The sequence below is a fragment of the Scyliorhinus torazame genome, chromosome 8 (genome assembly GCF_047496885.1).
Source record: "Scyliorhinus torazame isolate Kashiwa2021f chromosome 8, sScyTor2.1, whole genome shotgun sequence".
NCBI lineage: Eukaryota > Metazoa > Chordata > Chondrichthyes > Carcharhiniformes > Scyliorhinidae > Scyliorhinus > Scyliorhinus torazame.
In genome coordinates, this window is record NC_092714.1 from 277,555,095 (window position 1) to 277,581,037 (window position 25,943).

A 25,943-nucleotide genomic window follows, 5' to 3' on the forward strand; every position below is an offset into this window, starting at 1 on the left:
AGTCCAGACCTCTGGATTACTCTGCAGTAAAATAACTGCTGAATAGCAGTAACCAGTAAATGGATCAGTGGAAAATAAATAATTTGTGGTCAACCAGTATTCACTGCTGATCATCCTGTTGTTCCTTTAACGAGAGAGGAAGTGACGTGTGCACTGGTTACTTGTTAAATGCAGACGGCAGTTGCACACGTGATGTCGTGGATCTTGCTCAGAGTTTGCTGTTTTCTCAGATTTGGTTATTCTGGATGTTTCTCTTCTTTGCTTTCTTCCAAAAAATGAAGATAATTACTGTGCAAAAGTATCAGCAGTATAGAAACCCAGAGAGGAATAAATGGGTTTTGAGTCATTAAATGTGTCTTTGCAACAGACAGTAAACGTATCCTAAATTTGCCAAATTGTCGTTCTACAAATTGCCCATTTAATAATCTTTATTATTGTCACAAGTAGGCTTACATTAACACTGCAATGAAGTTAATGTGAAAATCCCCTAGCCACCACATTCAGGTGCCTGTTCGGGTACACGGAGAATTCGGAATATCCAACTCACCTAACAAGCACATCTTTCGGGACTTGTGGGAGGAAACCGGAGCACCCGGAGGAAATCCGCGCACTCTGAGAACGTGCAGACTCCGCACAGACAGTGATCCAAGCGGGAAACGAAGCTCGGTCTCTGCCGCTGTGAAGCACCAGTGTTAACCACTGTGCTACTAGTTTGTATCATCACTGCCGCCCAAATTTACCATTATGCATAATGAATGTTAATCCAATTAAAATAGTATCTGAACGATTATTTGTTATTGACCCGGGTGAGGTTGCAGTGATAAGAGTTGGGCAGGTCTTGGATGAATTTGAGGATGAATTCGTTGATTTTTAAATTCAATATGTCTGGATCAGGGAGCAAGTGTGGTTCAGAATGAGCGCACTAAGTTGAAGATTATGGGTTTTGGAAGGCCAAAGGAGATACTGAATAAATCTAGTCCAGAGGAGAGAACATTTGGCAGCAGTCACTATGAGGTACTTGTGGTAATGGAGTGATGAGGCAGAGCTTTAAAAAAATATATATATAATTTTTTAGAGTATCCAATTATTTTATTTCTTTTTTTATCCAATTAAGGGGCAATTTAGCATGGCCAATCCACCTAACTTGCACATCTTTGGGTTGTGGGGATGAAACCCACGCAGACATAGGGAGAATGTGCAAACTCCACACGGACAGTGACCCAGGGCTGGGATTCGAAACTGGATCCTCAGCGCCGCAGTCCCAGTGCTATCCACCCCGCCACATGCCGCCCCTCTGATGAGGCAGAGCTAATGTGATTCTGGTGAATAGGTTGTTAGGTTTGAAACTCAAATGTGGGTTAAACAGGGCACTAAGTGACAGTCTGTAGAGGAGGATGCCAAGGACATTGTTGGAGGGCCCCAGAAAGTGGCTGAATTCAAGGAGGTGAGAATAGACTCTTGTGTGCAGTCCTAAAGAGATAAGACAGTCGAGGGAGGCAATGGATGAGGATCGAATACTACATGCCGGTTGAAAAGTAGGAAAGATAGTGCACCATAGTCATACACAATATAAATTGTGACTTTTCCAATTGCAGTCTCTCGCCTTGAGTAAGAGCAAACCCAGTCTGGAGGAGTTTGAGTTTGTATAGAAAACTAGGAAAGCCTGAAGACAGTGAGAAGAAATGGAAGTAAGAGATTGGGTAGGAATGATGGTTATTTTTGAAAGGGGCAAGGATGGTTCTTGAGCAGTGATACACTTGCAATGTTGGCTAGCATGGGGGCCAGGATGTGTAGTTGTTGGTCAAGAATCAAATTGGAAGTGTGGGGAAGTTGAGGGCGACGGGGCGGTTTACGAGTATGAAAAGGCGAGTAGGGTGTTGGCACATCAACTGAGGGAGATCGGAAAGGGGGGCGGGGGGGCTGACACGGTTTTTGATCTGGTGGGGATGAATGGAGTGTTTGGGGATTTTTATAGAAGGCTATATGAGTTGGAGCTCCCAGCCAGGGTGGAGGGAATTTGAGTTCCCGAGGATGGACAGGGTGACCCCATTGGGCTGGGTGAGGGTATTGGGGCGATGCAGGCGGGGAAAGCCCCGGGCCCGGATGGGTTTCCAGTGGAATGTTTCAAAACATTTCCAAGGACCTGGGTTCTACTGCTGGTGAGGGCTTTTCTTGAGGCAAGGGAGCAGGGGGCACTCTCTTCCACCCCCCCCCCCCCCCCCCGATGTTATCGCAGGCCTTGATCTCCTTAATTTTAAAGCAAGATAAGGATCCGGAGCATTGTGGGTCCTACAGGTCAATTTGTTGTGGACGCCAAGTTGCTTGCCAAGATTTTGGACTCCAGGATTGAGGACTATATGATGGGGGAGGACCAGACCGGGTTCGTTAAGGGGAGAGACATCTGTTGGCCAACATCAGAAGGTCACTGAATGTTATAATGATGCCCCCAGAGGGACAAAGTGTGGAGGTGGTGGTTGCCATGGATGCGGAGAAGACCTTTGATTGGGTGGAGTGGGATTATTTGTGGGAGGTGCTCGGGTGGTTTGGATTCGGACAGGGGTTTGTTGACTGGATCCGGTTACTGTACCCGGCACTGGTGGCAAGTGTGAACAAACCAGGTGAGCTCGGAATATTTCAGGCTGCACCGGGGGACGAGGCAGGGGTGTCCACTCTCCCCATTGCTCTTTGCCTTGGCTATAGAGCCACTGGCATTGGTGCTTAGAGCGTCTCGGGATTTACAAGGGGTACTACGGGGGAGGATGGAGCATAGACCTTGCTATATGCGGATGACTTACTGCTGTATATTTTGGATCTGTTGGAACGTATTGAGGGGTTTATGAGGATATTGAAGGAATTTGGCCAGTTCTTGGGCTATAAATTGAATTCGGAAATGAGCGAGGTCTTTCCAATCCAGGCAAGGTATTTGATTTATTATCACATGTACCAAAGTACAGTGAAAAATATTTTTTCTGCGGCCGAGGGAACATACACTACGTACTAGACAAAAAGAATAATCAGCAGAGAACATTGACAAATGGTACATCGATAAACAGTGATTGGTTACAGTGCGGAACAAGGGCAAATAAAGAAAACACATGAGCAAGAGCAGCATAGTGTGTCGTGAATAGTGTTCTTACAAGGAACAGATCAGTCTGAGGGGGAGTCGTTGAGGAGTCTTTTAGCTGTGGGGAAGAAGCTGTTCCTATGTCTGGATTTGCAGGTCTTCAGACCTCTGTACCTTCTGCCTGATGGAAGGGTCTGGAAGCATCTGGTGTGGACCGGTTCGGGTGATAGGCAAACTGCAGTGGATCGAGACCGTCTGGGAGGCTGGCATTGATCCGTCTCATGACTAGCCGCTCAAAGCACTTAATGATAACAGACGTCAGGGCCACTGGTCGGAGGACGCAGGAGAAGAAGCTGGGGTAGTTGCCGTTTAGGGGGAGGGGGGCACTTTTCGGTACTTGGGCATTCAGGTGGCGCGAGGGTGGGAGCAGCTGCACAAGCTGAATATGGCTTGGTTAGTGTCACAGATGAAGGGGATTTTAGGAGGTGGGGAAGGGACACCTGATAGAGGTATACAAAATTATGAGGGGCATAGACAGAGTGGATAGTCAGAGGCTTTTCCCCAGGGTAGAGGGGTCAATTACTAGGGGGCATAGGTTTAAGGTGAGAGGGGCAAGGTTTAGAGTAGATGTACGAGGCAAGTTTTTTACGCAGAGGGTAGTGGGTGCCTGGAACTCGCTACCGGAGGAGGTGGTGGAAGCAGGGACGATAGTGACATTTAAGGGGCATCTTGACAAATACATGAATAGAATGGGAATAGAGGGATACGGACCCAGGAAGTGTAGAAGATTGTAGTTTAGTCGGGCAGCATGGTCGGCATGGGCTTGGAGGGCCGAAGGGCCTGTTCCTGTGCTGTACATTTCTTTGTTCTTGTTCCCGCTGTCATTGGCGGCACGGGTGCAATCAGTGAAAATGACGGTCCTTCACGGCGCCGAGGACCCGGGTTCGATCCCGGGCCCAGGTCACTATCCATGTGGAGTTTGCACATTCTCCCTGTGTCTGCGTGGATCTCACCCCCACAACCCAAAGATGTGCAGGTTAGGTGGATTGGCCGCGCTAAATTGCCCCTTAATTGGAAAAAAATAATTGGGTACTCAGGGAGTCCTTCAAGATTCTCTTAAGGTTAACGTGTAGGTTTAGTCGGCAGTTAGGAAGGCAAATGCAATGTTAGCATTCATGTCGAGAGGGCTAGAATACAAGAGCAGGATGTATGTATAAGGCTCTGGTCAGACCCCATTTGGAATATTGTGAGCAGTTTTGGGCCCTGTATCTAAGGAAGGAAGGGCTGGCCTTGGAAAGGGTCCAGAGGAGGTTCACAAGAATGATCCCTGGAATGAAGAGCTTGTCGTATGAAGAACTGGTGGAGCAGACTCGATGGACCGAGTGGCCTCATTCTGCTTCTATGTCATGTTGTCTTCTGGTCTGGGAGGGTAAAAGAGGTGGGAAATCTCACATCCTTTAGAAAGTAGGTGGATGAGCACTTGAAATGTCATTACATTCAAGGTACAAGTGCCGGAATTTGTGTTGATTTAGTGTAGTTTTGCTACAACAAAAATAAAAAGCTGCAACATCCTAAACAGTGGAAGCACTATGCGATGCACAACTACTTGATCCCACACATTAGATCTAAGCTCTGCAGTTCTGCCACATCCAGTCATGAATGGTGGCAGGCAATTAAACAACTTAACTGACCATAAGACATAGGAGGAGAATTAGGCCATTCGGTCCATCGAGTCTGCTCCGCCATTCCATCATGGCTGATATTTTCTCTTGCCTTCTCTCCATAACCTCTGATCTCCTTATTAATCAAGAACCTATCTATCTCTGTCTTAAAGACACTCACAGTGATTTGGCCTCCACAGCCTTCTGCGGCAAAGAATTCCACAGATTCACCACCCTCTGGCTGAAGAAATTCCTCCTCATCTCTGTTTTAAAAGATCGTCCCTTTAGTCTGAGATGGTGTCCTCTGGTTCTAGTTTTTCCTACAAATGGAAACATCCTCTCCACGTCCACTCTATCCAGGCCTCGCAGTATCCTGTAAGTTTCAATAAGATCCCCCCTCATCCTTCTAAACTCCCAACAAGTACAGACCCAGAGTCATCAACCTTTCCTCAAATGACAAGCTCTTCATTCCAGGGATCATTCTTGTGAACCTTCTTTGGACCCTTTCCAAGGCCCGCACATCCTTCGATACGGGGCCCCAAATGTGGGTCTGACCAGAGCCTTATACAGTCTCAAGTACATCCCTGGTCTTGTATTCTAGCCCTCTTGACATGAATGCTAACATTGCATTTGCCTTCTTAACTGCTGACTGAACCTGCACATTAACCTTAAGAGAATCGTGAACAAGGACTTCCAAGTCCCTTTGTGCTTCTGATTTCCTAAATATTTCCTCATTTAGAAAAGTCTGTGCCTAGATTCCTCCTTCCAAAGTGCATATCCTCACACTTTTCCACATTGTATTCCATTTGCCACTTCATTGCCCACTCTCTTAGCTTGTCCAAATTCTTCTGCAGCCCCCTTGCTTCCTCAATACTACCTGTCCCTCTACTGATTACCACAGTGGGCTAAGACAGCTGGCTTGTAATGCAGAACAAGACCAGCAGCATGGGTTCAATTCCCATACTGGCCTCCCTGAACAGGTGCCAAAATGTGGCGACTCGGGACTTTTCACAGTAACTTCATTGAAGCCTACTTGTGACAATAAGCGATTATTATTATTAGATCTTTGTATCATCTGCAAACTGAACAACAGTGCCTTCAGTTCCTTCTTCCAGATCATTTATGTATATTGTGAAAAGTTGTGGTCCCAGCACCGACCCCTGAGGCACACCACTAGTCACCGGCTGCCATCCTGAAAAAGACCCCTTTATCCCCACTGCCTGCCTTCTGCCAGTCAGCCAATCCTCTATCCATGCCAAGATCTTACCCTTAGCACCATGGGCTTTTGACTTATTTAACAGTCTCCTTTGCGGCACCTTGTCAAAGGCCTTCTCTAAATCTAAATAAATCACGTCCACTGGTTCTCCTTTGTCTAACATCCTTGTTACCTCCTCAAATAACTCTTAACGACCTCCCTTTGACAAAGCCGTGCTGACTCAGTCCTATTTTACCATGTACTTCCAAGTACTACGTGATCTCATCTTTCATAATAGACTCTAAAATCTTACCAATGACCAAAGACAGGCTAACCGGCCTATAATTTCTTGTCTTCTGCCTCCCTTCTTAAACGGTGGTGTTAAATTAGCCACTTTCCAGTCCTCTGGGACCCTTCCTGCCTCCACTGATTCCTGAAAGGTCATCACCAATGCCTCCACAATTTCCTCAGCTATCTCTTTTAGGGCTCTGGGGTGTAGTCCATCTGGTCCAGGTGACTTATCCACCTTCAGACCTTTCAGTTTCCCCAGAGCCTTCTTAGTAATGGTCGCTGCACTCACCTCTGCCCCCTGGTTCTCCTGGAGCTGTGGCATCCCACTGGTGTCTTCCACCGTGAAGACTGATGCAAAGTAACTATTCAGTTCGTCTGCCATTTGTTTGTTCCTATTATTACTTCTCCAGCCACATTTTCCAGTGGTCCAATGTCTATTTTTGCCTCTGGAGGATGCTCCATAAATATCCCCACAGAATCCCTTCGGTGCAGAAGGAGGCCATTTGGCCCATTGAGTCTGCACCAACCCTTCGAAGGACCACCTGACCTAGACCCAATCCCTCTACCTTATCCCAGTAACCCCACCCAACCTTTGCACGTAGGGGCAATTTAGCACTGCTAATGCACCTAACCTGCACATCTTTGCACTGTGGGAAAAAACTGGAACATCCTCAATGATGGAAGAGCCCAGCACACCAGTGCAAAAGTCAAGGCTGCTGTATTTGCAAACACCTTCAGCCAGCAGTGCCGAGTTGATGATTCTTCTCAGCCTCTTGAGGTCCACAGCATCACAGTTACCAGGCTTCAGATAATTCAATTCACGCTACGTGAGAGAAATGTCTGAAGGCACTGGATACTGCAAAGACTCTGACAGCATTCAGACTAGGACTGAAGACTTGGACTCCAGAACTAGACACACCCCTAATCAACATGTTGCAGTGCAGCTAGGAAGAGAAAAGTCTCCATAGTCCCAGATGACAATAGGTTGCTTTCCCCTTTGAGGGGATAGCTGACTGGTGGTGATTTAACCTGAGGGTCACCACACCTCCAGTGAGGGGCAGGGCTGAGAAGGCGGGGACCTTATGGATAACCTCAGCCGGTACGGGAATTGAACCCACGCTGTTGGCCTTGCTCTGCATCACGAACCAGCTGTCCAGCCAACTGAGCTATACTGGTCCCCAAACAATAACTTGCCATCTAATTACCCGGTATGTCCAGCCAATTACCGCCCCATCAATCTAAGCGATGGAGATCGTCATCAAGTGGCTATGAAGCAACGCTTATTCCGCAATAACCTGCTCACAGACACTCGGTTTGGGGTTTGCCAGGGACATTCAGCTCCTGATCTCATTACAGCCTTGGTTCAAACATGGACAAAAAAGCTGAACTCCAGAGGTGAGAGTGACCTCCCTTAACATTAAGGCAGTATTCACCGAGTATAGCTTCAAGGAACCCTAGCAAAACTGGAATGAATGGGATTTGTGAGTGGGGGGAAAATTCTCCACTGGTTGGAGTCATACCTGGCACAAAGGAAGATGGTTGTGGTGGTAGACAGTCAATCATCTCAGTCCAGGACATCACTGCAGGGGTTCCTCCAGATAGAGTCCTAGGCCCAATCGTCTTCAGCTGCTTCAATTGCCTTCAATCCATCATCATGGGGCGGCATGGTAGCACAGTGGGTAGCACTGTTGCTTTACAGCGCCAGGGTCCCAGGTTCGAGTCCCGGCTTGTATTCCATTACACTCCTGACTTGTGCATTGGGGAGTCAGGAGGTGAGTTAATAGCTGCAGAATTCTCAGCACAGTGGCGCAGTGGGTTAGCACTGCAGCCTCACGGCACCAAGGTCCCAGGTTCGAACCCGACCCTGGGCCACTGCCCGTGTGGAGTTTGCACATTCTCCCCGTGTTTGTGTGGGTCTCGCCTCCACTACCCAAAGATGTGCAGGCCAAGTGGATTGGCCATGCTAAATTGTCCCTTAATTGGAAAAAAAATGTATTGAGTACTCTAAATTTATAAAACAAAAAAAAAGAACTCTCGGCCTCTGACCTGCTCTTGTAACCACAGTATTTAGCTTCTGGTCAATGGTAACCCCCAGGGTGTTGATAATGGGGGATTCAGCGATGGTAGTGCCTTTAATTGTCACGTGAAGGTGGTTAGAGTCTCTTGCCGTTTTGCAGCCCCAGTCTGGATATTGTCCAGCCCTTGCAACACATGGGCATGGACTGCTTCCATATCTGAGGACTCGCAAATGGTGCTGAGCATTGTACAATCATCCACAAACATACCCAACTCTGACTTTAATAATAATCTTTATTGTAGGCTTACATTAACGCTGCAATGAAGTTACTGTGAAAATACCCTTGTCGCCACATTCCGATGCCTGTTCGGGTACACAGAGGGAGAATTCAGAATGTCCAATTCACCTAACAAGCACATCTTTCCGGACTTGTGGGAGGAAACCGGAGCACCCGGAGGAAATCCGCGCAGACACGGGGAGAACGCACAGACAGTGACCCAAGCCTGGAATCGAACCTGGGTCCCTGGTACTGTGAAGCAACAGCGCTAACCACTGTGAAACAGCTAACATTGCTTCCCAGAGGAATCAATTTCAAACTTTATTAGGTTCTGTAGGATCTTCCTTATCAGAAAAAACCCCAAATATTAAAACATATCCTGTAAATTGAAATATTTTACATTGCTAAATGTGTACATTGGTAAGTGAAATAAAATCCCGGGCTCAAAAGAAGAGCAGCGAGGCAGGGGCATTTTAAAAATACATGGATTGTAGCAGCCCCAGGCAGCTCACCACACCTCAAGGGGCCATTAGAGATGGGCAGTAATTGTTGGCCTAGCCAGTGATGCCCACGTCCTATAAATAAATATTTTAAAAAGCAACTTGTTGGGCAGTCTGCTCCTACCCCTGTTTCTTATGTTCTTGATTCTTAATGTTTGTTATAAAGTTCCCATCATTTTCATTTTTAGGGAGAAACTCTGCATTGGCTTGCTTGTGCCTTATATGTAGCCTGTCGGAAGAGTGTCACACCAACAGTCGGCAAGGGAATGATGGAAGGAAATGGTGTTTCACTGACAAGAATCCTCCGCTCATCAAAGTTAAGGTAACAGTTGTCCTTTATTCCAAAGTTGGATGCAGTAGACACATTTCTATTTTTTTTTTTAAACAAACAATTTTATTGAGGTATTTTAGGCATATAGAAAAAGTCACATTTCTACTTCTGTAGAAGAGAACTTCCTGTTGTCTGACACAGCAGTGCTGATGTTTATTGGAAAGACTCTCGGACCTAATTGAGGGATCTGGCAATAAGCATGATGGACTGTTCAAAAAATAATACCATGTCTTGAGTTTTTGGGTTACAGATGGAATTCAATCTGCATTCTAAATCTAGAAAGTTATGATTTACCAATATATGACATCCCTGTGTCGTACCCAGATTGTTGAAAATATATAGCTTCAGTATGATAGTTGAGAATAAGATAATCTCGACAATGTTAAATTAATCTTAGCAGACACATTCCAAGCAGACACATTCCAGGATAGTTGTTTGCATGTGGATTATTATTGGGGCCAAATCTCAGCTACACCAAGCTGTGATTGCAATTCCTAAAAATCATGACTTTAAGTGAAACAACTAACATTGCTTCCCAGAGCAATCAATGTTAAAACTATTTGGTTCTGTAGTATCTTCCTTACCAGAAAAAAATATTATATTGTATAAGTTGAAATATTTTACATTGTTAAATTTGTACATTGGTAAATAAAATAAAATCCCGGGCTCAAGAAGAGCAGTGAGGCAGGGGCATTTTTAAAAATGCATTGATTGTAGCAGTCCCAGCTCAATGCTTAGAGTGGTTTCACAGGTCAGCGCAACATCGAGGGCAAAAGGGCTTATACTGCACTGTAATGTTCTATGTTCTGCACCATTGGGACTCTCACTTCCACAGCATCGGCCCCGGGGGGTGGGAAGAATCAGTGGGGAGAGGCCACAAGTCGGAGATGTCCACTCTAAAATGCAGAAAACAATGAGATTACAGGTTCCATTAACTTACTGATGTTAAAGCGAAACCACATTAAACAGGACTTTAGCAACTTCCAAATTAACATGAAAAATGTACCAAAATACTTCACTAGGACGTGAGAATTTAAATACACGGATACTCAGACAAAGGAAAAAATATTCAGACGCACGGCTGTTCGCTTGAAAAGTGAGTTTTACGGTAGAGAGGCAGAAGAATTTAGAGAGAGGATTTCAGAACAGGTGGACTGAGCATCTGAAGGGATAGTAACAATGATGGGATGGAGGTTACAGATATTTGGATGGGTACGGCCATCAAGGAATTGAAACAGCACGGTAGCACAGTTGCTTCACAGCTCTAGGGTCCCAGGTTTGATTCCCAGCTTGGGTCACTGTATGTGTGGAGTCTGCACGTTCTTCCCGTGTCTGCGTGGGTTTCCTCCGGGTGCTCCAGTTTCCTCCCACAAAGTCCCGAAAGACCTGCTGTGAGGTGAATTGGATATTCTGAATTCTCCCTCTGTGTACCCGGACAGGTGCCGAATGAGGCGACTAAGGGTCTTTCACAGTAACTTCGTTGGCGGTAGTGTAAATGTAAGCCTACTTGTGACAATAAAGATTATTATTATTAAACGTTTTGAGTTTAACCGCATCATAGCATTGACTTTTATTTATTGCGAGTAATGTTCTCTGTAAGTGACCTGCCCCTCTAGTTATTACAACCAAGCGAAGAGGGGTAAAGATCGCCTCCCCTAATTTACTACTCCAGGTTTTGTTCTAAATTTAACAAGGATATGCTTTTGCCAGTACTGCAATTTTCTAACTGTTCGCTTTCTGATTTATGAAGAGCTAATCAGTTACATTTTCTGGGATTAAATCCAAGAGTGAGATATGTTTAATGACCCTATCTCCCAAATTAAACCCTGGAACTGACACACCGAGAAGTGTGCGTAGCTATGGTAATTACAATTCTGATGTCTTATCTCAAACAATTCTGATGTCTTATCTCAAACATTTGAAGAGTGATAGTGTAAAAGTGAACAGGAGGTGGGACTATCACACTGCTTGGTGCAGGGGGAGCAGTTCAGGTTTGAGGGCCTGATCCTTCATCCCACCTGAGGGTGGAATGCGAGTTGTATATTTGGGCAGACAGCCTTTCCATTGTCTCAAGATTACAGTTTATTAAAAATTTAGCGGTGGGGGGGATCTTATTGTTTAAAAATCCTCATAACACCGCAGCAACCCAGAAGGCACCACACAGGCCACTCACAAGTTGTCTCCTTTGAGATACCGTGCTTACACAGGAGCAGAATTTTTTTTAAAAGGTACTGTACATCTAAATGAACAGACAACGCTCAACAAAACAAATTTAGAGGGAACATTGGTTTCTAGTGCACTAAAATTTGTCAGCTTCCCCTCTACCAATCCCTGCAGCTGCTGTGTGGACTGAAAGTTCAGAGCTTTACTGTGATACTGTTTGTGGTCCACAATACATTGGCTATGGTGTATTATTTAATTTGGTCCCAGTAATCTGCATCATAGAGAAGATTTACTAAGTAATGCTGCTTAGACAGTCTTTGTCACAATCCGTATTCCTTTTCAGAATTCAACTTGTGAAAAGTTTGTATTAATTTATTTTTGATTATTTCCACATTTGGATTTGAACAAAAACTTCTCAAACAAAATCTGGATTGTTAAGTTACAGTGTGAACGGGAGCAGATTTAAAATTGGCAGAAAATATGATTAATCTGTAGTATTTTGTGGTAAAAGTTCACTGGACTAGCCTACAACTGGTAAAATCTAATAGTTCTCTAGTCCGCTTCCATTTTGATCCCCCCGACCCCAATCATCATTATCTTAGAAGATGGGTTAATTAAAAGTGAATCAGAAATGCAAAAATTGTGTTGCGATATTATTTGTTGCGCAAACGTTTATTACAGCTTCCTGTCTGCAGGAACAGCAATAGTCAAAATGAGAAAGTTAATCGAGGTTGAGCACTCCTGCCCTGAATCACTGTTTGACTTGCGATAGTCTTTTCACCGTTGTCCATTTTTATTCTTTACAGTTTAATTCAGTTCTTCAGCAAGATGAAGAAATGGGCAGATATGGCCAACTTGTCCCAAGAATTCAGAGAACGAGTGGAGCAGCTGGAAAGGAATTTTGAAGTCTCAACTGTAATTTTCAAAAAATTTGAACCTATATTTTTGGACATGTTTCAAAACCGTCATGAGGATCAACCTCGTCTTCAGAGAAGCAGAAAACAGCGGTACGATATTTCACTCTTTAATCACGCTAGCCTTAATCTCAGTTTTAGCACTTTGTTGGTGGCTATAAGATTAGGTTGCTAACATAGAACTTTAAATTCCATGCGAAAGCTTTGGATGGCAATTAGATGCATGGCATGTGAACAGTATAAACTCAAGCAATAAATCACATGATGGCATTTATTCAATGGAAGTGATAACAAAAAGTAAAATACTGCAAATGCTGGAGATCTGAAATAAAAACAGTGCTGGAAAAACTGCAGAAAGAAGTCCTTCGGACACAAATGTTAACTCTGTTTCTCTCTCCACAGATGCTGCCAGACCTGCTGAGTTTTTCCAGCACTTTTCTTTTACAACAAAATGTAAATTTGAGGGAGAAAGTCAACCAGCTAGCTACCCTTGCGTTATCTCACTAAATAATCTTGATTTGAAAGCAGCAGCTTATCCTGGGATAAGGTTCTGTTATAGAATAGCATTTACAGTGCAGAAGGAGGCCATTCGGCCCATCGAGTCTGCACCGGCTCTTGGAAAGAGCACCCTACCCAAGCCCACACCCCCACCCCGTCCCCATAACCCAGTAGCCCCACCCAACACTAAGGGCAATTTTGGACACTAAGGGCAATTTAGCATGGCCAATCCACCTAACCTGCACATCTTTGGACTGTGGGAGGAAACCGGAGCACCCGCAGGAAACCCACGCACACACGGGGAGAACATGCAGACTCCGCACAGACAGTGACTCAAGCCTGTCGAACCTGGGACCCTGGAGCTGTGAAACAATTGTGCTAACCACTATGCTACGGTGCTGCCCTCTTAATGGTTTTCCGTAGTAATATTGTCCAATAACACAACTATTTAGTCCTCGGGTATTTTGAGGTGACAGGCACCTTTCTTTAAAACTTATTCTGTTGTGTGCTGTGGGTCAGCATGTTTCCCATCCCAAATTGCCCTTCAACTGAGAGGCTTGATAGGCCATTTCAGAGAATTTCAGAGAACAGTTAAAAGTCAACCCCATTGCTGTGGATCTGGAGTCACGTAGGCCAGACCAGGTAAGGTCCTTCTCTAAAGGGCATGAGTGAACCAGGTGGGTTTTTATGACAATCAATGATGGATTCATGGTAACCATTACCGAGACTAACTTTATATTCCAGATTTGGTGAATTGAATTCAAACTCTTATCAGCTATGGTGGTAGAATTTGAACCCATGTCCCCAGTGCATTAGCCTGGGTCTCTGGATTGCTAGTGCAGTGACATTACAAATACACCACCATCTCCCCATGCATAAACCTGTGAAATTTCCCTAGTAAGAATCACTGCTTTCAGAAGAGAAGCAAGGAGGAACAAGTTGGAGGTGTATAATTAAGGTTGGAGTGAAGGGGGTTTGTACCGGTAGTGACTTGTTTTCTTGATGTATCTTTTTTAACCTATTCTACACAGCTCTTTCAGCAGTCTCTAGCTATTCCAATATTACACTGCTGAATCCAGTGGTGGGGTTAAAAAATTTGTTTTCCTGATGACTTTGTGGCTTTACATATGAATGATTAGCAAGTCCCAGTTTTGATCATCTAATCTGTGCGGTGTTAACCTACATGAGTTTGAGGTGAGGGATGCAGTTAGTGTCCCTGCTGATTTTACCTGCAGGAAGTGCTGCCATCTCCAGCTCCTCCAAGACCGAGTTAGGGAACTGGAGCTGGAGTTGGAAGAACTTCGGATCATTCGGGAGGCAGAAGGGGTCATAGATAGCAGCTTCAGGGAATTAGTTACACCAAAGATTGGAGATAGGTGGGTAACTGTAAGAGGGACTGGGAAAAAGCAGTCAGTGCAGGGATCCCCTGCGGTCGTTCCCCTGAGAAACAAGTATACCGCTTTGGATACTTGTGGGGGGGACGACTTACCAGGGGTAAGCCATGGGGTACGGGCCTCTGGCACGGAGTCTGTCCCTGTTGCTCAGAAGGGAAGGGGGGAGAGGAGCAGAGCATTAGTAATTGGGGACTCTATAGTCAGGGGCACAGATAGGAGATTTTGTGGGAGCGTGAGAGACTCACGTTTGGTATGTTGCCTCCCAGGTGCAAGGGTACGTGATGTCTCGGATCGTGTTTTCCAGGTCCTTAGGGGGGAGGGGGAGCAGCCCCAAGTCGTGGTCCACATTGGCACCAACGACATAGGTAGGAAAGGGGACAAGGATGTCAGGCAGGCTTTCAGGGAGCTAGGATGGAAGCTCAGAACTAGAACAAACAGAGTTGTTATCTCTGGGTTGTTGCCCGTGCCACGTGATAGTGAGATGAGGAATAGGGAGAGAGAGCATTTAAACACGTGGCTACAGGGATGGTGCAGGCGGGAGGGTTTCAGATTTTTGGATAACTGGGGCTCTTTCTGGGGAAGGTGGGACCTCTACAGACAGGATGGTCTACATCTGAACCTGAGGGGCACAAATATTCTGGGGGGGAGATTTGTTAGTGCTCTTTGGGGGGGTTTAAACTAATGCAGCAGGGGCATGGGGACCTGGATTGTAGTTTTAGGGTAAGGGAGAATGAGAGTATAGAGGTCAGGAGCACAGATTTGACGTCGCAGGAGGGGGCCAGTGTTCAGGTAGGTGGTTTGAAGTGTGTCTATTTCAATGCCAGGAGGATACGAAATAAGGTAGGGGAACTGGCAGCATGGGTTGGTACCTGGGACTTCGATGTTGTGGCCATTTCGGAGACATGGATAGAGCAGGGACAGGAATGGATGTTGCAGGTTCCGGGGTTTAGGTGTTTTAGTAAGCTCAGAGAAGGAGGCAAAAGAGGGGGAGGTGTGGCGCTGCTAGTCAAGAGCAGTATTACGGTGGCGGAGAGGATGCTAGATGGGGACTCTTCTTCCGAGGTAGTATTGGCTGAAGTTAGAAACAGGAAAGGAGAGGTCACCCTGTTGGGAGTTTTTTATAGGCCTCCTAATAGTTCTAGGGATGTAGAGGAAAGGATGGCGAAGATGATTCTGGATATGAGCGAAAGTAACAGGGTAGTTATTATGGGAGACTTTAACTTTCCAAATATTGACTGGAAAAGATATAGTTCGAGTACAATAGATGGGTCGTTTTTTGTACAGTGTGTGCAGGAGGGTTTCCTGAAACAATATGTTGACAGGCCAACAAGAGGCGAGGCCACGTTGGATTTGGTTTTGGGTAATGAACCAGGCCAGGTGTTGGATTTGGAGGTAGGAGAGCACTTTGGGGACAGTGACCACAATTCGGTGACGTTTACGTTAATGATGGAAAGGGATAAGTATACACCGCAGGGCAAGAGTTATAGCTGGGGGAAGGGCAATTATGATGCCATTAGACGTGACTTGGGGGGGATAAGGTGGAGAAGTAGGCTGCAAGTGTTGGGCACACTGGATAAGTGGGGCTTGTTCAAGGATCAGCTACTGCGTGTTCTTGATAAGTATGTACCGGTCAGACAGGGAGGAAGGCGTCGAGTGAGGGAACCGCGGTTTACCAGGGAAGTGGAATCTCTTGTTAAGAGGAAGAAGGAGGCCTATGTGAAGATGAAGTGTGAAGTTTTGGTTGGGGCGATGGATAGTTACAAGGTAGCGAGGAAGGATCTAAAGAGAGAGCTAAGACGAGCAAGGAGGGGACATGAGAAGTATTTGGCAGGAAGGATCAAGGAAAACCCAAAAGCTTTCTATAGGTATGTCAGGAATAAGCGAATGACTAGGGAAAGAGTAGGACCAGTCAAGGACAGGGATGGGAAATTGTGTGTGGAGTCTGAAGAGATAGGCGAGATACTAAATGAATATTTTTCGTCAGTATTCACTCAGGAAAAAGATAATGTTGTGGAGGAGAATGCTGAGCCCCAGGCTAATAGAATAGATGGCATTGAGGTACGTAGGGAAGAGGTGTTGGCAATTCTGGACAGGCTGAAAATAGATAAGTCCCCGGGACCTGATGGGATTTATCCTAGGATTCTATGGGAGGCCAGGGAAGAGATTGCTGGACCTTTGGCTTTGATTTTTATGTCATCATTGGCTACAGGAATAGTGCCAGAGGACTGGAGGACAGCAAATGTGGTCCCTTTGTTCAAAAAGGGGAGCAGAGACAACCCCGGCAACTATAGACCGGTGAGCCTCACGTCTGTAGTGGGTAAAGTCTTGGAGGGGATTATAAGGGACAAGATTTATAATCATCTAGATAGGAATGATATGATCAGGGATAGTCAGCATGGCTTTGTGAAGGGTAGGTCATGCCTCACAAACCTTATTGAGTTCTTTGAGAAGGTGACTGAACAGGTAGACGAGGGTAGAGCAGTTGATGTGGTGTATATGGATTTCAGCAAAGCGTTTGATAAGGTTCCCCACGGTAGGCTATTGCAAATAATACGGAGGCTGGGGATTGAGGGTGATTTAGAGATGTGGATCAGAAATTGGCTAGCTGAAAGAAGACAGAGGGTGGTGGTTGATGGGAAATGTTCAGAATGGAGTACAGTCACAAGTGGAGTACCACAAGGATCTGTTCTGGGGCCGTTGCTGTTTGTCATTTTTATCAATGACCTAGAGGAAGGCACAGAAGGGTGGGTGAGTAAATTTGCAGATGATACTAAAGTCGGTGGTGTTGTCGATAGTGTGGAAGGATGTAGCAGGTTACAGAGGGATATAGATAAGCTGCAGAGCTGGGCTGAGAGGTGGCAAATGGAGTTTAATGTAGAGAAGTGTGAGGTGATTCACTTTGGAAGGAATAACAGGAATGTGGAATATTTGGCTAATGGTAAAGTTCTTGAAAGTGTGGCTGAGCAGAGGGATCTAGGTGTCCATGTACATAGATCCCTGAAAGTTGCCACCCAGGTTGATAGGGTTGTGAAGAAGGCCTATGGAGTGTTGGCCTTTATTGGTAGAGGGATTGAGTTCCGGAGTCGGGAGGTCATGTTGCAGCTGTACAGAACTCTGGTCCGGCCGCATTTGGAGTATTGCGTACAGTTCTGGTCACCGCATTATAGGAAGGACGTGGAGGCTTTGGAGCGGGTGCAGAGGAGATTTACCAGGATGTTGCCTGGTATGGAGGGAAAATCTTATGAGGAAAGGCTGACGGACTTGAGGTTGTTTTCGTTGGAGAGAAGAAGGTTAAGAGGAGACTTAATAGAGGCATACAAAATGATCAGGGGGTTGGATAGGGTGGACAGTGAGAGCCTTCTCCCGCGGATGGATATGGCTGGCACGAGGGGACATAACTTTAAACTGAGGGGTAATAGATATAGGACAGAGGTCAGAGGTAGGTTCTTTACGCAAAGAGTAGTGAGGCCGTGGAATGCCCTACCTGCTACAGTAGTGAACTCGCCAACATTGAGGGCATTTAAAAGTTTATTGGATAAACATATGGATGATAATGGCATAGTGTAGGTTAGATGGCTTTTGTTTCGGTGCAACATCGTGGGCCGAAGGGCCTGTACTGCGCTGTATTGTTCTATGTTCTATGAGTCATGTAAGAGCATAGTGCTATATTTGGCCTGCATGCGCACGTGTAAGTTGGTGAAGAGCAGGACCAGGTTTGTGTATCATGTCCCTCTGGTTAAACAGGCTACTAGTAGTTACTATCAAGTTTCACACATGAATAAGGCAGCACGGTGGCACAGTGGTTAGCATTGCTGCCTCTGGCGCTGACGACCCGGGTTCGATCCCGGCCCTGGGTCACTGTCCGTGTGGAGTTTGTACATTCTCCCCGTGTTTGAGTGGGTTTCGCCCCCACAACCCAAAAGATGTGCAGGCTAAGTGGATTGGCCACGCTAAATTGCCCCTTAACTAGAAAAAATGAATTGGGTATTTTAAAAATAAATTTTTTAAAGTTTCACACATGAATAAAGAATGCAGGGGTACGATATTGAGGTCTGTAATGTGTCAGTGAAACCATACCATAGCAAAAAATCAACACTTTCAGGGGAGAATTGCTAAAAATTGCTAAGGAAAAATTCAAATAAATAAAAGATATTCTGTTTGCAATGTAGATTTGTTCCTTGTCTTACAGGCGCCTTCCATGCAGTGCAACTGATGCTTTTAGTTTTTGCTGGACCCTGTTTGTATATACTAAAGGTAAGAGACATTGCTCTTCTGTATTCTATAAGTTGTGATGGTGGCTAGCAATATACAAGTTTATACTATATAGATCTGCGTTTCTGACTCTCATTTCTTCATATTATCACTTCATCTCATTTCACTCTGAGATGTTTGTCTTGGCTCAGTGATACTTTTTATATCAGGCGGTTGTGGGACTAAATCCCATTCCAAAGACTTGGAGTACATGGAGAGTATTGCATTGTCAAACGTTCCTTCTATTCAGGGAGATATTAAACCATGGCCCTCTGCCAAGTTTAAAGCACAGGCGGAGGCTATTTGGCCCATTTTGTCTTTGCTGCCTCTTCAATAAAACAATGAGATGCTGATCCCACCCGCTACCCTCTTGTTTCTACTCATAGCCCTGTATCATCTATTTCAAATATTTATCCCATTTTATATTAGGACTCAGTCCCTGTTTCAACTATTCGTGAATATAGATTTTTTTCTCAGTGTATGCCCATCACTGAACAGGAAATAGTTGTTCTTTATTACTTTTTTAAAATTCTCAAGTTGAATCACTCTTTCAGTGGAAACAGTCCCACTACCTCAAATCTCTCATCGTAACTCTAGTCTCCCAATTCTGGCATCATTCAGTTGAAGCATCATTCAGTTGAAGCTGTGTTTTTTCTATAATGACTGTACACAGACCAATGCTCTTTATAAATCCATCATTATTTCTTTATTCTTCTATTCCTCTACTCCATGCCCCATTCCTAAAACACAGAATTTGTTTAACCTTTGTGGCTTTATCTGCTTGTACTTGCATATTCTGAGAATTATGCATCTAACCCAAATCTCTGTCCATTCACACAACTATATCCTCACATTTCATTCTGTGTATGCCAAGTCAAAATTATCTACACGGGAGATGATTGGAAACTTTTAAAGGTGTTATATAGAATATTCATTTATAACTCATCGGCTGAACTTCTTGAAAATAATACTTTCGCTATGCAAAGGACACTGACATATAGTAACTTCTATATTGTATTTGCAAAGGGCGCAAGCTACTTTATGGAGACAGTCGACTGATCTCTCCGCAACATTGGCTAAAACAAGCTCAGATTGAAACCAGCGAGAGATCATGTGACCCAGCTTGAGTGTAAAATATACTGGGTTTGATCTAACAGTCAGAGATAGTCTGCCACAGAGATAGAAGGAGCAAGAACCTTACCCCATCTCTCTTCTGACTCCACTCTCATCAAAGCTACGCTGTTTGTGATTTGAAAGCCACCAGAAGATCTTATTGCTGCAAACCAAGAGTTCTTAAAGGAAAGATTCAATATCAACACCACTGTCTCCAATAGAAAAGCGAATCCACCAGCCATGATTGCAAAGTGACTGCTCCAGCGAGAAACCCCAGCACCAGTAGCAACTGTGAAAAGTGTCACGTCAGCAGTAAACAAACATTCAGGCATTGAGAGTAGACTGGAGCTATAATTGGCCAGGTTGGATTTGTTTGACTTGTTGTGGATAGGAAATGCCTGGACAATTTTCCACATTGCCAGGCAGATGCCAGTGTTGTAGCTGCACTGAAACAGCTTGGCTAGGTTTGCAGCTAGTTCTGGAGCGCAAGTCTTCTGTAATATTGCTAATGCTGGCAATCTGAAATAAAACCAGACAAGCTGGTAACATTCAGCAGGTTAGGCAACACATGTAGAGAGAAACAGAAATTACAATGTTTTCATGTTGCAGGGAATACTACTTCTGTAACTGTTTTTCAGCTGAAAGAATTAGTTCAGATATTTTAATTCTTCATAAAAATAGAAAAAACTGGAAACATACAATAAGTCAGGCAGCATCTGCAGAGATAGAAACATGAAGCTTTCATTTCAGGTCGCTGATTTTTTTTACAATTTTTGTTTTTTGCAGGCAATTTCCGTATGATTGGCGATGACCTTGTAAATTCTTACCACCTTTTGCTCTGTTGCCTGGACCTCATGTTTGGAAATGCTTTACTGTGTCCAAATAGAAAAGACCTGCTTAACCCAGGTTTTGAAGGTAAAAACTGATACTTTTGACCAGATTACTGTCTTCGAGAAATAAATATAATTGAGTCTGCAACAACGCAGTTATTGTACAAGCCTAATGACTTCTGGGAACTTTTTAATGCTTCCATTGCACTCCTTGTGGGCAAGGATTTGTACTGTTAATTAAATGTCAAAAAATTGTCTTTTAAATGCCAGTAGAGGTGGTTGAGGCAGGCATGATAGCAACGTTTAAGATATATCTTGATAGACACATGAACGGGCGGGGAATGGAGGGATACAGTTCGTTTGGGCAATAACTAGTGGGTATAAATAAGGAATCTGGATCGGCATAGGCTTGGGGGCTGAAGGGCCTGTTCCTGTGTTGTAATGTTCTTTGGGACTTTGTACAGTTCCCATTTGAATCCGAGCATTCTAAAAAAATAAGAAAAATCTTCATCCAAGTTACTGGTGTTGGCATCTGTGTCATAACTTGCAATAGAAGGAGTAAAGTTTCGGTGACCAGCATATATCATATAATGTATCAACATTATACTCCATTCCATTCAGGGAAGCTTTTTATTCTCTCCAGATTGCATGCCTCCATCAAAGTCGAAGAGGCAGTAAACTGAGAGCTTTTGTATGCAGATGACTGTGTGTGCCCAAGCTGCCACAAGGAAGATGAACAAATTCTCAAGTACTGTCAAAAGCTTTGGTTTTAACCTGTCTTGGAGACTCTGATTTGATGTTTCAGTCCACCCTAGGCAAACACTATAGAACGCCATTGATGGTACCAGTCTTAAGGCTGTAGAAAAATTCTCACATCTTGGTAGTGTGCTTTCCAGGAATGCCACTATTGATGAAGATATCAGTGCACACATTCAGAAAGCAAGTTCTGTTCATGGTTGACTCGTGTCTGGTAGGAGCATTGTCATTAAAAGCCGCAGACTAATATCAAACTCTGCCAGGCTTTTATCCTTTCCACCGTGCTGTATGACACACATTCCTGCACCGATGATTGGCACCACATCAATGTTTTAGAACACTCCCACTGAAGACGCCTGGAATCCATTATGAGAATTCGATGGCAGGACGTATCACAAACCACTTCATCATGTTGGGTTCAACCACATGGAGACAACACTCCAAAAAATGTTACTTTAATGGGCAGGTCATGTCTCCTGCATGGATGGCTACAGAATATCTTACAGACAATGTCCCAACATCACTTTTTTTATTTGTTCATGGGACGTGGGCATCACAGGCTTTGTCAGCATTTATTGCCCATTCCTAATTGCCCTTGAGGGGGGCACAGTTAAGAGTCACATGTAGGCCAGACCAGGTAAGGATGGCAGATTTCCTTCCCGAAAGGACATTAGTGAACCAGATGGTTTTTTACGACAATTGAGTCATCATTAGACTTTTAATTCCAGATTTTTATTGAATTCAAATTTTACCATTTGTAGTGACGGGATTTGAACCTGGGACCCCGGAGTACTCTGGGTGTCTGGATTATTAGTCCAATGACAATACCACTACGCCACCATCTCCCACTATCTCTGGTTATGTCCTGTCCCACCGTCAAGACAGACTCAACAGAGGTGGCGACACAGTGATATGCAGTTGGGAGGTGGAGATTGTCCTGGAAGTTCTCAACATCAACTTTTGCTGATTACCACCCACTGCCCCAGCCTATCTGCTCAGCTGATGAGTCAATACTCCGTCATTTTGAACACCACTTGGAGGAAACAGTGAGGTTTGGTAGGGCACAAAGGGCACTCTGGGTGGGGGACCTCAATGTTAATCACCAAGACTGGCCCAGTAGCACCACCACTAGCAGAGTTGGCGGAGTCCTAAAGGACATAGCTGCTAGACTCGGTCTACAGCAGATGGTGAGGGAACCAACACCTGGCAAAAACGAACTTGAACTCATCCTGCCTTTTACGGATGCATCAGTCCATGACAGTATAATAATCTTTATTGTTGTCCCAAGTAGGCTTACATTGACACTGCAATGAATTTGCTGTGAAAAGCCGCTACTCGCCACATTCCGGCGCCTGTTCGGGTACACAGAGGGAGAATTCAGAATGTCCAATTCACCTAACAGCACGTCTTTCGGGACTTGTGGGAGGAAACCGGAGCACCCGGAGGAAACCCACGCAGACACACTGTTGTTGAAAACTCACCACTATTAGAAGTCCCCCTATACCAAAAAGGGCCGACATTCTAAATGGTGAACAGGGATTCTTACTCCCTGACTCCTATGCAGGCTTCGGTGGGTGCTATTCAGGTCAAACTATGTTTTCAAGTTATCCCCCGGTATAACCCATAACTTCACAGAAGATTTCATCTACTTACCACTTAGTAGCATTGATATCCTGGGTCCTGCGTTGCTAAGTAAGTAAAGTAGACTTTTGTAATAACCACTGTTTCAGGTTAAGCTTTTACGTTATTTTATTATATATTTTTTTCTTTTAAAAGATGCAATCACTGTCTTTGCAGAAAGGTAAAAAGATGAAAAGATCTTGCTTCTGGACCCTCCTGGTTGGTTGAAGGGACCTTCAGGCCCACCGTGACAATCAATCTTTAAAGTCTGGTCTTCTTTAGATGTATTCGCTGGTTAGCTCGGTTGCTATGTCCTATCTTTCCCATATACCGAGCTGTGAGAGCTGGCTCTGCTGGCTGTCTCTGAGCTGACTGCCTCCTCTTTAAATTCTGGTCTTCCTTAGATGTATTAGCTGTTTTAGCTCGGCTGCTTTGCTCTGTCCCATGACTGAGCTGACTCTGCTTGCTTCTCTTGTCCCTTCTCTGCCTCTTTGCTTCTCTGCCGCTTTCTCCGGGTTTATATATTTTTCGAACAGTTATTAGGTTTTTATGACTTTATTGTAAAGAAACTTTTATTTCACTTGGATTGTAAAAGGTACCTTTAATCTGAATTTTTCTAACACGACTAAGTATTCATTTTGGGCATGGCCTCAGCCCATAGATCTGATTACATTGTGTCCTTTGTGATGTTCAAAATGCTTTGATTTCAAGAGGGGTGTGAATTTTGATTCCTGTCATTTCTATAGTTTTATTGTTGAATTGTGTCCCCAGCTCATAATTTTGACTTTGATTTGGGTCTAATTTGTGTTCTTGTAGACAGGTTGTCTCCAGTTTTCTTTAATTTACCTGATTTCAACAGAGTTTCACATCTATATTTTTGTCTACTTAGTCATTCTTTTCTGTCTGCTGATTTTACTTCAATGAAGGTGTGAATCATTGCTTTTAGCGTAATGTTAAAAATCCACTTGGTTATAACTTGAAAGGTTTACATTTATCACTTAACTCAACTGAAACCCTCATCCATGCTTTGTTAGATGCTTACTAAGATGGTTAATTTCGATGAAGGTGTGAGCCATTGTTTTTAGCTTCATACAAAAATCCTGTTTGTTTGCTAAGCCTGTTTGACCAAGGCTATCTGCATTTTACAATCCTCTCCTGGCAGCTGCTGTTAACCCTTCGTGGGATTTTTCCCTACATTTTCTCTCGTGTTTCTCTCAGACTAGATATTGCCAGACTTCCATGTTTCAAATGACTCATCTTTCCATATTATCAATCACAACGGGGAGAACGTGCAGACTCCGCACAGGCAGTGACCCAAATCGGGAATTGAACCAGGGACCCTGCCACTGAAGCAACAGTGCTAACCATTTTTCTACTGCCATTATGTTATCCTGAATAAGTACAGCTACTTCCCCGCCCTTTTCCCCTCCACCTTTTCTAATATAGTATACCCTGCAATGTTTAATTCCCAGTCCTGATTTTTCTGTAGCCATACGTCGGAAATTCTTTCCATGTCTGGTTCCTCCCACCACATGATTGCCTCCAGCTCCCCCCGTTTATCACAGGCTCTATGTGCATTGATGTACAATATATTTAAACTAATTTTTAATAAGCTTTCTCCCCCCCCCCCCCCCCCTCAATCATTTCTACCTCCCTATATACCCTTTCTGCTAGGACATGGGTCCCATCCCAGTTCAAGTGGTGCCCATCCCATTGGTACAGCTCCTTCCTGTCCCAGAGCTGATGCCAACGTACCGTGAAAAGGCACCACTCTTTCCTATGTCAGCTCTTTAGCTGCAGCTTAACTCTCCTGATCCATCTACTTCTGTGCCAGTTCGCATGTGGCTCGGGCAATAGTCCATTGCTGCGGCCACAGTTAAGAGATAGATACACTTACTTTATAAGGGTTACAATAGAGCTTTGTCAGAATGATGCAATGACTTAAGAGTTAAATTACGAAAACTGGTTGTGTAAACCTTGTTTGAATTCTCTTGTTTGAGGCGTGATCTAATTGAGGTGTATAAAATGATAAAGGATTCAATAGGATAGCTGTAGAGAACAATTGTTTTGGGAGCAAAATTGGAAGCATTGTTTCACGCCACCTTTTCAAGGGCAGATAAGGTTGGGCAATAAATGCTAACCTTGCCAGCGATACTCACATCCCGTCAAAGAAAGACACAAGTTTCTGAAAACTAGTGCGCTCCTGTAAAGGCATTGCAGAATATGGGGAAATGATGGATAGATGGAATTGTGATACAGATCCACCACAAACTAATAGAATGGTGGAATATATTTGCGGATCTAAATGGCCTACAACAGTTCCTATATTCCAGTCCTCATCAATTCTATTTGTTATCTGATTACTTTTTTTGTTTTGATGTTTAATTTTGAAGTAGATTTAATTTTGTAACAGACTGACTTTCTGGGTGAACTACTTTTTCTAAAATGTGTGTTATATTTGTGCTGTTGCAGGTTTGCCACCAGAGTTTAGCAGTCAGGACTACAAGCCCCCAATGCAACCTCCATGTATCATTGACAAACTGTGTGACTTGCATGATGGACTCACAGTTGAAGCAAAAGGCATCAAAGAGCACTACTGGAAACCTTACATTAAGAGACTGTTTGAGAAAAAGGTACGCCAGGGTAGTAGCGAAGCAAGTACTTGTGATGCACATTCACTTTATCTACTATCCTTTAAATTCGGGAGTGTTTCAGTGCATGCAAACCAGAAACAAAAACCTTGTCTGATCATTTGAAACATACTGTACTGTACTTAGAATCTTAACTGCTTCTCTTGCCCCAAAAGAAAGCTGAGTGCTCCATCTTGAATTTTCTGATACTATTGACCTTTATAGCCTTCAGATGTTCGCTACATGTAATTAAGTAAACTATTTATTCAATGTTCTGAGTCTTATTTTTTTTTAAATTTATTCTTTCATGGATTGTGGGTGCATCATCCCTAATTGACCTTGAATTCAATGGCCATTTCAGAGTGATTAAGAGCCAGCAACATTACTGTGGATCTGGCGTGTAGGCCAGACCAGATAAGGACAGCAGATTTCTTGCCC

The 25,943-nt window shown here is 44.2% G+C and overlaps 1 protein-coding gene across 6 annotated transcripts in view; it reads left to right on the plus strand.

The window, feature by feature from the left end:
- Positions 1-25,943, plus strand: part of rbl1 (retinoblastoma-like 1 (p107)) — a 133,928-nt gene that overhangs the window by 11,250 nt on the left and 96,735 nt on the right. For 4 of the 6 annotated variants that reach the window (XM_072515382.1, XM_072515380.1, XM_072515381.1 and 1 more), the window contains 5 exons: positions 9,194-9,327; positions 12,306-12,506; positions 18,495-18,559; positions 20,456-20,584; positions 25,348-25,508. In XM_072515382.1, coding sequence (XP_072371483.1) covers positions 9,194-9,327; positions 12,306-12,506; positions 18,495-18,559; positions 20,456-20,584; positions 25,348-25,508 — 690 coding nt within the window. Of the gene's footprint in view, positions 1-9,193; positions 9,328-12,305; positions 12,507-12,844; positions 12,867-12,968; positions 13,554-18,494; positions 18,560-20,455; positions 20,585-25,347; positions 25,509-25,943 lie in introns of those variants that run through there. The other 2 variants (XM_072515384.1, XM_072515385.1) reach the window with 2 other exon arrangements.